The 12,316-nt window shown below is 50.4% G+C and overlaps 1 protein-coding gene across 8 annotated transcripts in view; it reads left to right on the forward strand.

Annotated features, from left to right (window-relative positions):
- The window catches only part of ZC3H18 (zinc finger CCCH-type containing 18), a 36,435-nt gene extending 26,059 nt beyond the window's left edge, over positions 1 to 10,376 (forward strand). For 4 of the 8 annotated variants that reach the window (XM_015874382.2, XM_015874384.2, XM_015874385.2 and 1 more), the window contains 9 exons: positions 772 to 873; positions 2,310 to 2,453; positions 3,489 to 3,641; positions 5,702 to 5,862; positions 6,393 to 6,586; positions 6,903 to 7,115; positions 7,569 to 7,665; positions 9,072 to 9,168; positions 10,034 to 10,376. In XM_015874382.2, coding sequence (XP_015729868.1) covers positions 772 to 873; positions 2,310 to 2,453; positions 3,489 to 3,641; positions 5,702 to 5,862; positions 6,393 to 6,586; positions 6,903 to 7,115; positions 7,569 to 7,665; positions 9,072 to 9,168; positions 10,034 to 10,232 — 1,360 coding nt within the window. In that variant the 3' untranslated portion in view covers positions 10,233 to 10,376. The remainder of the gene's footprint in view (positions 1 to 771; positions 874 to 2,309; positions 2,454 to 3,488; positions 3,642 to 5,701; positions 5,863 to 6,392; positions 6,587 to 6,902; positions 7,116 to 7,568; positions 7,666 to 9,071; positions 9,169 to 10,033) is intronic. The other 4 variants (XM_015874387.2, XM_015874389.2, XM_015874390.2 and 1 more) reach the window with 2 other exon arrangements.
- Positions 10,377 to 12,316: the final 1,940 nt, after the last annotated feature.

The raw sequence follows: 12,316 nt of genomic DNA on the forward strand, positions 1-12,316 counted from the left end.
TGTCAGCCACCCCCTCCTCTCCCCTGTGCTCCCACCCACGTGTGCCCTGCTGCTGTGGTTGGGCTGTTTCCCATGCTTGTGGTAACCAGGCAGTTGTAGGAGCCTGACTGAGATTAATGTTTCCATCATTTGCATTTTACGATTGGAAGTTGTTGGCATCTCTTTTCTATTGCTGCACTGGGATTTATATTTAAAGAGGCAAATCACGTTTCTTTAATAAAGCGGCCCATGCAGTTTTGTCTTCTGATAGTCCTGACACTTCAAAGTAACAATCCTGTGTCCCGTACTAATTAAACACGGGCATGTTTATAGTTCTGCCACTTCCTTACCCCTGCAGATAGTTTCCCAAATCTGGAATATGCATAGTGGGAGAACTGGCTCCCTAGATAGGCACCTCTTCAGACCTGAAACTGCACCAAACCTCAGAGTGAATGTTTAGCTGATGGTAGAGCGTGGCTTCATTTGGAAAGGGGATTTCTCCTAGGAGAGACTCCAGCCACCAGCACATGCGTATTTCTAGCAGAGCAGGCTGACATTCCCCAGCCACCCCATTCCAGCCTCTGTTCCCCATGTGACAATGCCAAGCATTCAGGACACATTCCTCTCTCTGAAGGTGGGAGAGTGAGGAACACTCTTAAATGAGGGTAGTAAAGGTTCTTCAGAAAGCAAGTCACTGAGGCATCTCAAGTACTAAGCTGCAAGGAGGGCACTTCCAGTCTTGCCAATAGGGAGAATCACCGAGTGACAACATCTGGTTTTCTTCCTTTCCAGGTCACGGTCCTTCTCATCATCGCCCTCTCCTTCCCCAACACCATCTCCACACAAGCCACTCATGAAGGCTAAAGGGGACTTGTTACCACCTGTTGGTAAAGGGTAAGGCTTCGTATTCCTTTTGATAACACAGCACAGAAAAGCTTCCGAACAGCAGCCAAGTTCCTGACCCGAATCAGACCCTTCTGACCTTCTTGACAGCTTAAGGAAGAAATGGAAGATGCAAAGCTTGACTTGCCTTGAGTTGTGTTTAGCTTTGCATGACCGATTAAATGGCAGCACTTTCACATCTTAAATTCAAGTTAAACTCTACAGGTATCCTTGAGTATTGTATGTATACATGAGGGTTGAAACGCATACATGATTTGCTATTTAAATACTGTGTGTGTACAGAATGCTTACACAGGAGCTCTGCAAAAGCCCAATTAATTCACCTACTGTAGTTTTAGTTAATGCTCATCGTTAGAATAACAAAATAGTCCAGACTCACCTGCTTTTAATATTGGTGATGAAGTGAAGCAGTGTTGTGGCTCTGGGACTGTTTGTTGGGCAGGCTGTGAATACATGAACTCTGTTTTTGTATAGTTTCTGTATGCTGCTCTTTTGGATGCTTGAAGTTGCTGTTTCACAAACTGCTGTAGTGCAGAGTAAGTTACGGATACGTCGGAGGGTGTCACAACACCACAGTGATGTCACCTCTGCTAAGGTGACCTGCAAACCAATTACATCATGGGAATCCCCCTGAATCCTCCAGTGTATGGGGCTGTACCCTTTGCCACACTTCTTGTACCTCCTCAACCTGCTGGATTTATTTATTTCTCAACTCAGAGGGCTCAACCCTTTAAGGGCACATTCTCTGCCTGCAGCCATGTCTTTCTACCTTTCCAGTATACGTTGCAGTGCTGGTTTGGTAACAGGTGACACCGGGCAGCAAACTGCATTAGCAGAGGGATCGGTTTGGCTGGGTAACATTGCATGCACTTAATCCCATGTTCTGCAGGGAATGAATTCAGATATTCTTAAACACGGAGGAATGAGCAGTCTCTATTTTAGTATGCAGGCAGCTGCCTCCTCCCCACTTAATAGCAGGTGTGACTGCGCTGCTGGGGATGCTGAGCAGCACCCAGCTACTAGAGCAGAGGTTGGAATGCTCTGAGCAGTGCCAAAGGGATCCTCATCTCACATGCTGGGTGATGGATAAAGTGACAAAATCTGCATGGCAGTGCAAGGCATTGCCATCAAGGTAGAGAAGCACAGACTTGAATAGGAGACAACAATGATTCTGCACAGTCTGCTTCAGTACTTGATGGGCAAGTAGAAAATACCTCCCAAATTCATTGCTGTGTGGGGCAGCCGCTCTCTGAGGAGGTGACTTAATTGAGAGAAGAGGAACCAAATCTATTTCAGGGGATCTGTATTGTTTGAGAGCAGCTTGGTGAGATGAGTTTGCTTTCTGTACAGCAGCAATGATCAGTGCATTTAGAAAACACCTGTGTTCTATACCTTCTGATCCTGATTATAACAATTCTATCTTACAGTGAAAAATCAGTGAAGAAACTAGCTGCCCTTCCAGTCCCTCAGCCGCTCGCTAAGATTACAGCAGCTGCACCAGAGCCAGCCAAGCCAGGGGATAATAGGGAGGCAAGAAGGAAGGAACGTCAGACCAGAACTCCACCCAGGAGGTAAGAAAGCTGTGGGGTGGAGTGAGGTTTGATCTCCTGGAAGATAGAGCAAGTCCTGAGCTTGTCTCTGGAGTACCTGTTATAAGGACTTCTTAATACTGATGGAGAAATCTGTTTCCTGGGGTGGGAAGGAAACAGGAAAATAGAGCTGGTCCATTGGCATCCAGCAGTGCAATGTCCTCCGAGCACAGCTCTCTTTTCTATTCCCAGCTTCATCTTGTGAAGATATCTGAATGTCTCAGAGGGCTCTTCTGTCTGTCCTCTGATTGTTTTTGTTGTCTTCTGTTCTCCCCTTTGCATTTGAAATGAGAGAAGCTTCTGATAGCGTTCAAACAAGGAGTGCTTGTCTCTATGTAAATATTCTAATCAGGCTCAATCTGTTCCGCATTTTAAAGTGTTATGGAATAAATGCAGGTAGCATTGCCTGTTCTTGGAGTGACACTGGGTCAGATGAACAGAGCTGAAACTCTTTGAGCATCATTTCTGTGCTGTAAGTTTTGAATCCCTGTGCAATACCTGTGTGCTCTGGCAGTGGAGGTTTGGTGGGCAGGAAGCAGAGGAAGACACGAGTGATTTGTTCTGGATTGGGAGGTGATTCTATACAGCAGTGTGTTTTAGAGGCTGTACATATGCTGCATGTTTAGGTTTTTGGAAGCATTCTCAATTCTTAATTTTACATGGGATTACCTCTCCTGTTCCTTGCCAATAGCTGCAGAGAAGGGCTGGCGCTGAGCAGTGGAAATTGATCACTACCATTTCTTTTCCATAGAAACTCCTTCCATTCTGGTTTATTTCATCAGTTAATCTGATTTTCCTTTCCTCTTTATTCCACCTTTGGTCTGTTGGCTTTTATTCTTGGCAAATGCCTACCCAAGGCCCACTGCCCTACACTCTGACAGCTCTATTTATGTCAGTGCTGGTGTGCTACTCAGAAAATACATACAGTTATTTAGAGAGCCTGAAATACAATGTATTAGTGTCCTGAGCCCTGTGTCACTGTGTGCATTGAGCTGAGTGTTGCTGGCTGTGTTGCAGGCGGACCATCAGCGGCAGCATCAGCGGCAGCGCCAGCAGCTACAGCGGCTCCAGCTCCCGCTCCAGATCTCTGTCTCGGTCCCTCTCCAGATCTCATTCCAGATCATCATCTGCCTCAGCCTCCCACTCCCCATCTGGATCCAGGAAATCCAGGTATAATATCCTCTTGGCCCTCCATAACGGCACATTGTAACTGTTTGTTGGTGTCTGTGCTTTCTTGCAACCAAGGCTCTTTCTAGGTTCCAGTGTCAGCAGCTGCAGGCAAGTAGGATGTGTTCCTGCTTGTTCCTTCTTGCTGTGGACGTGTCCCTTCTTGTGGCATTACAAATCCAGAGCCCTGAATCACGGTGGAGGCCTTGCAGCTTCATCGAGGAAATAATCTGTCGTGTGCTGAACTGTCCGTGTTTACCTAAACCATCACTAAAGCTGTTTCTCCTGCTGTCCAGGTCTTAGATTAACATTCTGTCTCGCTGTGGGAAAGAGAAAACAAAACAAAACCAAGAACCGAACCACCCCATGTATTCATTTATTTCCAGGGTACCAGCTTTGGTCTGCGGAGCTTTGCAATTCTAAACCTCTGTTCCCTCCAGTTACTGGATGTCCTTAGGGAAGATGCAGGGCCCAGCAGGAGGACGGGTCAGAAAACACCTAAAAGGCTCCGCTGATGATATTTTTGCTTTGCTGGTGAAGTTGCATGACCAGTTCCCTTTGCATTTAGCCCCGAGTGACTAGTTCAGTGGCTGTTAGTCTATGAGATCTGTAAACAGCTAACTCCCTCCAGTAACAAGGTGTAGATCAACCTCTTTCAAGTCCTTCCTTCAGCTGTCTTGCGTCTGTTGTACACAGGAATCCCTGAAACTTCAGAGGCAGCCTTGAAACGTGAAGCTTCCCAGTAAGGAAGTACACACAGACCTGCCTAAAGCCAGTGGATAAAATAGGATTTGGCTCAGCCCAGCATTAACTCTGAGCTCTGTGAAACTCCCAGCTTCAATATCCGCATTATTTTACGGAAATGCAGACTTGTTTACGACGTGCTTGTCGCCTTCATCAGATCAGACAGGGGTGATGCAAGGAGTTCAGAGAGCACTCAATGTGCTTGCCTTGCACTTCCCTGCTACACAAGGGCTTGAGAGGAGATGGGTGCAAAACTTCAGTGCGGGTGTTGCTCGTGTGGCACCGGGCTGCACTTGTTGCTTTTGCAGGTATGTAGACATGGAGGAAACCTGTGGGAAATAGGCCAAGTTTGCTGTCACAGCCATGTAACCAGCAGCTTTCCCAAAGGAGATTGTGGCTCATCCAGTTGCTGTTGTGCCTTCATCAAACCCTTCTCCCAGAGCTCAGCCCTAGCATGGATACCCATGGGTAGCGACTTTGCAGCTTGTTGCAGGGCACGTCTGCGTTGTGGCTGCTGCAGGCTGTGTGGTTGTGCACAGCCCAGCTTTCTGTGAGTGAGCCTGAGTCTTGCCTGCAGAACCTGCTGGAGAGGCTGCATTAATATTCATGGCGTGAGCATACAGCTGGTCCTGCCTGGCAGTGGCTGTGTGTGAGCCAGCTCCTGCTTGGCTGGGATTTGGGCAGGGCTGTGCTGGAGACTTGCCCCTGCAGGGGAGTCCACTTGCGCATATAGCCCTGTATGACGTGTTCCTAAATAGAAAGTCTTTCTCAAATAAATAGGACTGTCTGACACTCGTAACGTTGTGAATCCACTAGCAGATAGCCATCTTATACGCTTCCTTCCCTGTCATTACCACTCCTGACACCATGTGCATCCTCACAGCAAGCAGCTGGGCTCTCCTGTACCCTGGGGAGATGTGGGCAGTAAGGCTAGAGGTGTTCAAAGGACTCCATGAATAAATGTGTGCCAAGCAACAAAAACACTGCCGGGAAACTCTTGACAACCTGAGCCACAGTGCTGACATGTACATGGAAGCACACACCCTGCTTTCACTTTTTGTTTATTGGAGTAACAGTGACCTGTTGAAGTTTCTTGCTTTAATCCTGTTTATAAATAAACAGCACTTTCCGGACTCCCATCTAACACACTGTTTTTTTACAGTGCCAGCACCCTGGGAGCCTTTGTCCTGAATACAGCCTGCCCTGGGAGCTGACATCCCAGCCGCTCTGTTTTGGGCAATTAAAACAAAGGCATCAAGTCTCATTGCTGTCTCCTTCTGTTGCATTCCTGACTGTAACGGGCTGTTGGCTTTTTCCAGGTCCCTGAGTGTGAGCAGCGTTTCCTCTGTCTCCAGTGCCTCCTCCAGCAGCAGCTCTGTACGCAGCGCCGACTCAGAAGACATGTATGCAGACCTGGCCAGCCCTGTCTCCTCAGCCAGCTCCCGATCCCCAACCCCTGCACAGCAGAAGAAAGGTAGAGGTACCTGGTTTGCCTTTTTATTTTCTTTCTTCTCCAAGGGGCTCTGGGTAAAGAAAGGGGAGAGATGTGCAAACAGCTTGGTGATGCTCTAGGCCCCTGGAAGATGATTGAGCAGCTCATAGGGACTTGGGGTGGATTAGGGGAGTCCAGAGGCTTCCCCTGAGGCAGGTGGGGCTGTGGAAAGGGAAGATGTGGAGCTTTCCTCTGTGTAGCTGTGGCTCTAAAGCTGCTTTCTCTTCTTGATCTTTGTTCCCTTTCACCTCTGCAAACTGATGCCCAATCTTCTGGCTAGATCCAGTATCATGTTGCACGTCCTCTGTTCTTTTTAGGCAGCAGCAGAAGTAGCAGCATGAGCCATTTGTTCTCTGTTTTTATGTTAAGCATCCTCTCTGCTGAAATTACTGTTTCCTGGATGTTTTTACCAATTGTGTGGGCATTTTCAGCCTGTGATGGAGCAGCATCCTTCTAAAGGGAGGGCAGGAGAAGGAGTGTCTTGTCACCAATTCCTACCTGCACTTTGGTTTCAACAGGAAAGTCGAAAAAAGAAGATAGTGCTAAAGAAGAAAAACGGAAACGGGACGTGCCTGCTCAGCTGAAATCAGCCAAGCCCACCCAGGGGGGCAAATCCCAGCAGCTCCTCCAGGCCCAGCAGCCCACGGCTCCCCAGTCCCAGCAGGGGGGCTTCAGTGCTCACAAAGAGATCAAACTGACGCTCTTGAATAAGGTGAGAGGAGGGGTGGCTGCAGTTCCCTGCACTCAGGGGGTCTGAGGATGGGATGGGATGGGATGGGATGGGATGGGATGGGATGGGATGGGATGGGACCAGCTGCGGGGCTGTGGGCTGGAAGAAGGGAGCTCCGTGCCCGGTGCTGTCAGGATGAGCTCAGCAGGCAGGTCTGCAGCTGGGATTGGTGAGGCTGCAGACAGAACCTGTCTGGCAGCACACACCCTGCGGTGGCTGGAGCTTGGGACCGTGTTGGCGGCTCCCCTGGGGCACATTCCTGCTGCAGCTTCAAGGGTTGTTCCCTGCTTTCTCGAAGGCTGCAGACGAAGGCCTCACATGTGTTCAGACCTTGCCCACTGAAGTCATGCTCGCAGTGAGCTGCCCCCCTGCTGGCCTGCTCCAGAGCCAACTGCTGGCAAGTCCTGAACTGAGGCAGGAAGGTAAAAGTGACGACTGCCTCCTCCAGCAGCTGGGATTGAGTCCAGTGCCCCAGCTGAGTGCCTTCAGCACAGGAGCTATCTCGGATCATGTGAGAGAGTTTGGCCTCGTGGGGCTTTGTGCTGGATCAGGGTGTTGGCTCCCATCACATGGTTGGTTCCTGGTTTTGAAGTGTTCACGTGTCTTTTTTTCCTGACCGTCTGAATTCCCCATTGCAGTCTAAGGCTGCAGTTTTCCCTACTTCCCTGTGCTATGACGTAGGGCACCTTTATCAAGTCTGTGAAGCATGCTCTGCGGGGAGGAGCGTGCAATTACACCTAACGACTGGCTGGCACGGGTGCTGGGAAGGCACAGCTCGTTGGCATTTGCTGTCCTTGGTGCCAGTGATGGTGGGGACTGGTATGCACTGAGTTTAATCACGGGAGATGTGCTGGTGTTAGTGAGCCAGCGCGTGGCTGCCACCTGTCACAGGAAATCACCCTCCTGCTTCCCTCCCCGGAGGGACGTGGCTGCTCAGTCCCGCTGTCTGTTTCATTCCATTTAGGCAGCTGACAAAGGAAGCAGGAAGAGATACGAGCCAGCAGACAAAGACAGGCCGACCTCTCCTCCCACCAAACGGGCCAACCTGTCACCCGACAGAGGTGAGATGCAGCCCTCACAGGGTTCCTGCTCTGCTGCTGGAGGCAGCCCGGCTCAAGGGACAGCATCCTCTGGGAGTCCCCTTGCTGCAGGGGTTAATTGCAGGCATGTGCCCTTCCAAACCCTCAGATAAGGCGGGCAGATTAGCTGTCCTGCTGCAACAACATGGTGGCGGTGAGATGCTGCGGTCTGCCTGTGAAGTCAGCCAGGTGAGGTCAGCCCTGGGCCTGGCCGTGCCTAGCTGTCTTGTGGTGTGCCTTGCCAGTGCCTGGCTCCACTATGTCTGTGTAACTCCCTGCAGGAAAACAAAGCAGCCCTTACTTTTCATCTCCACTGTAGGTACAAATCCCTCTGTCCCATGTAAAGCTGCCCATCCTCCTCTAACGGCGCTGCTTGTGGCTGTTGAGTTTGCAGGGTCTTCACTCTATTTCTATGTGTCACAATGGGATCTCAGTCTCCCGATAGAGGTTCTGGCAGGTGCTTAGAGAGGGAGCACAGGCTGCCAAGGCTGCAGGATGAGTGCAATACTTGGCTGCATCATCCATCCTGTGAAATGAGATGATTTCCCCACTTGCGTGTGACACAATCTGCTCTGCCCTGCATGTTTAGAAAGACACAGGCTTTCCAAGTGTCCTCTTCTGTCTGAGCCCTCAGCAGCTCTATTAGCATCTTGGAAAACCCAGCTAATACGCTTCACTGACAGGGACTGAATGCAAAGAACAAGAGGGGAGTGGACGGCCAGAGATGCCTGGTTTTGACGTAGCGAACCACTGCTGCCACGTGATGTTGTTTTCCCTGTTGTCTCAGCTGTAGGTGGATCTTGTTGACTCTGGGTGCCAGCCAGAAAAAATTTTTGTGCTAATAACCTGATTGCATTCAACTCCTGCAGCATGGAAGGGACTTGGGTGAGGGTGAAGTTCACTGGGATGTAGTTCACAGGTGCTGGGCTGCAGACGGGTGAATGAGTTGATCTAACAAACCGTGCTGGTTTTATAGTTCCAGACATAATTGTACACTTGATTTGCTCTCTATACATGATACTATACATGATAAAATGTTTCAGACAGTGACATGTGGGACTGTAGCCCTGAGTGTGAGGCTGCACGGTGTTGTGACACAGAGCTGATGATGCGCCCTGAGCATCACATCCCTCTTTCTTTTACCATGACCAAACCTGCACCATCCTCAGCCCAGGCTGCCTCATGAAGCCCACACTCCCTATTAGCTGTGGCCAATGCAGAGCCAGTGTAGATGCCCACATGCCCGTTGTACAAACTGGATGACCTGCCTGGGGATAATAGAGCACCGGTTTGGTGCTCAGGGGTGCACCTACCCCCACAGGTTTGCAAGCAAAGCTGAGTGAGCTCAGTGACGAGCAAGAACATCTCACCTTTCATTTTCCTGGTAGGTTCTCGCGACAGGAAGGCGACCGGGAGGGCTTCATCCCCCAAACAGGAACGACAGAGGGGCCAGAACCCAAAACCATCTCCTGCACAGGCAGACAGGTGAGTGCTGCTTGTGCTCATGGGTCTGTGGGGATGAGGCTGGTGCCATCATCTCCCTGCGGTCACAGCCCTGCACAGAAGCTCTTGTGCTCCTTCACAGTTGAGTTCATTCTTTTGGGGCAGCTCTGAGTCTCTCTGACTATAGCAGTTTCCAGTTGTTGCCATGGAGGCACAGAGAGAGGAAGGACGCCGAGCTCTTGGGCAGGAGCCAGAGGTGCTCAAGGGTTCGTGCAGAAGCTGCCGCTAAGCTGTTCCGGCTCAGAAACGAGCAGGAGCCCGGGGGGGGTTTCTTGAGGTCAGTTCCGTCATGAGGAGCCAACTGGGTTATGTGCGAGCTCAGTCGTGCCTCTGCCTCATGCTAACGTTATGAGAAAGAAACTGCAACCCCTTCCTGCTGCTGCTGCTGAACTCCTCTTTTGGGTGCCCAGTTTCTTTTCTTCTTAGCTTGGCTTGCTGGGAGATGTTAGAACAGGGTCCTTGCATGAGCAGGTGGGGGGTGGTTGGTGCTCGATGCCATTCCATCCCCTCTGCTGCCATGTAGCCAGCTCATGTCCATGTCTTGAGCTCATGTCCATGTCTTGGCAACCTACACCCGCTGCTGGGAATGTCCCCCTGCAGAACTGGATGCGTAGCTGCAGGGACATGGGGCTGGTGTCATATCAGGGATCTCCATGAGCAAGGAGATGACTCCTGTCATCCTTTCTGCCCAGCCTGGGGCAGGAGCGAGCCTCAACTTCGCTATGTCAGAGTCTTCTCAACCCAGAATCCAGCTCCACCTACCGCAGCCCCATCCTCCTGGCCCAGAGCTCCCATTTTCCTTGTGTTAAAGACGAATCCTCACCACTCTGTGCTTTCTATCCCGCAGGAAGCGGCAGCTTTCACCGCAGTCCAAGAGCTCCAGCAAAGTAACGAGCATCCCAGGCAAAGCAGCAGAGCCGGGCCCTGCAGGTGCCAAGGGGGGTAAATCCAGCACCCTGTCCCGGCGTGAGGAGCTCCTCAAGCAGCTGAAGGCAGTGGAAGATGCCATCGCTCGCAAGAGAGCCAAAATCCCTGGCAAAGTATAGTGCTGGCCTGGAGTGACTGGTCATGGTTTTATAAATAGCGTCCAAGCGGCCACTTTGGGATTTTGCAGTTCTGGCTTCATTTTGGCTGCGGTTCTTTTAAAGAAAAAGAGGAAAAAAAGAAAAAAAAAAAAAGAAAAAAAAAAAGAAAGAAAAACAAACCCCACACCTTAATAGAAACACCTCCAGCTGGGCTCTGTGCTGCCCTCCTCCTCCCCATGGGGCTGGGCAGCCCCTGCTGGTGCCAGGATGGGGGTCACCCCCTTTTCCCCCTCCCCACCCCTTTTGTTTTTTCTTCCCATGTAAATTATGCACAGAGGCCTCCAGCCCCGTGGGATGCTCTCACTGCTTCCCCTCTGTTTTTTTTCTCTCCCTCCTCCCTTTCCCCTCTTTGCTAAGCCTCCACTTGTATCCTCCTAGTTAGCCCCGCTGTGTGTTGAGTGTCTTCAGCCATGCAGTTCTCTATGCTGTGTAACGAGAGAGCCCAAAACTGCTGTGAACTACTGGCGACATCCCACCCCCCCTTCCCACCCACCCACCCACCCCCAAGGAACAGAAATTATATATATATATTCTTGACTCTCAAAGTCCCATTGGGAAACGACCTGTCTTTTATTTGAAGCCTCAGTTTGAGTTGATTAGAAAGGAGCCCTTGGAGGCGTTTTATGGGGTGTCTGTCTGATCGAAGGCTCCTGTTGGGGTTTTTGGGGTTATTTTGTTTAGTTGTTTGGTTTTTTTTTGGGGGGGAGGTTGTTGGTTTTTTTTTTTTTGGTTTTTTTTTTTTGAGGGATCTTCCCTGAAATAAAGTATTTTGATAACCAGTTCCTCCTCTCTCTGCTGCTCTTTACTTCATTGCCTAAGGGGCAGCCAGTGCTATTTAGCCCTATATAAGCAGCCCTATGTAAGCAGCCCTATGGGGCAAAGGGAAGTAGTTGAACACCACCCCTCCATTATTACCCCGGTCACTTTGTGCCCCCAGCTCCCAACCTCAGCCCTTTCCAATGTTGCCCAATGTGGGATTTCTGCTCCAGGTTCAGAGCAGCCCCGCATGGTGCAGGTGATGTCACCTCTCAGCTTACGCAATGGGAGCAGCGCAGTGACAGCACCAGGCATGGGGGAACCATCCCATCCTTAGCATTGGGGACTTGGCTTTACTCCTAAAGGGGCTCAGCGTGCTGGTGGGCTTTACATAGTGACCCCATTCATATTCCCATCCACCATCACCCCATTTTCCTTAGGATGTGACCCCAACATCCCCACTGTACCCAAAGTCCCTCTTTGCCCATTCCCCATCCCTATACACACACACATACACACACATATACACACACATAGCAGGCCATGGCCGTCCTGCTTTCCCCACTCCCCTCCTCATAGGGCTGGGACACGCCAGGAGAAGGAAGTGCTGCGGCCGCGGGGAGGAGGAAGGCAGCCCAAGCTGGAGTTTCCAGGTGTGTGTACATCACCTGCCCTAACCCTATATAAAGGCGGGGACGGCGGCAGCGCTGCCACTCGGGGCCACGGCTGGGTGCAGCTCAGAGCACCCCGACAACGTCCTGCAGCCCATGGTAACGCTGGGGGCAATGGGAACAGGGTGGGTGTGCAACGTGGGTGTGCAACGTGGGTGTGGACAGGCTGGTGCGTGCGAGCTGTGTGCAGAGATAGGGGTTGTGTGTGTGTGTGTGTGTGCATAGATGTGTGTGTGTGTATAGATGTGTGTTTGTGTGTAGATAGAGGTGTTCTATGTGCATAGATGTGTGTGTATAGGTGTGTTATATGTGTGTGTATAGGTGTGTTATATGTGTGTGCATATATGTACTATGTGTGTGCATAGATGTGTGTATAGGTGTGTTATATGTGTGCATAGATGTACTATGTGTGTGTATAGAGGTGTGTGTATAAGTGTTATATGTGTGTGCATAGATGTACTATGTGTGTGTATAGAGGTGTGTATAGGTGTGTTATATGTGCATAGATGTACTATATGTGTGTATAGGTGTATATAGGTGTGTTATGTGTGTGTGCATAGATGTACTATGTGTGTGTATTGAGGTGCGTGTATAGGTGTGTTATATGTGTGTGTGCAT

The sequence above is a fragment of the Coturnix japonica genome, chromosome 11, assembly GCF_001577835.2.
Source record: "Coturnix japonica isolate 7356 chromosome 11, Coturnix japonica 2.1, whole genome shotgun sequence".
In the NCBI taxonomy this organism is placed as follows: Eukaryota; Metazoa; Chordata; class Aves; order Galliformes; family Phasianidae; genus Coturnix; species Coturnix japonica.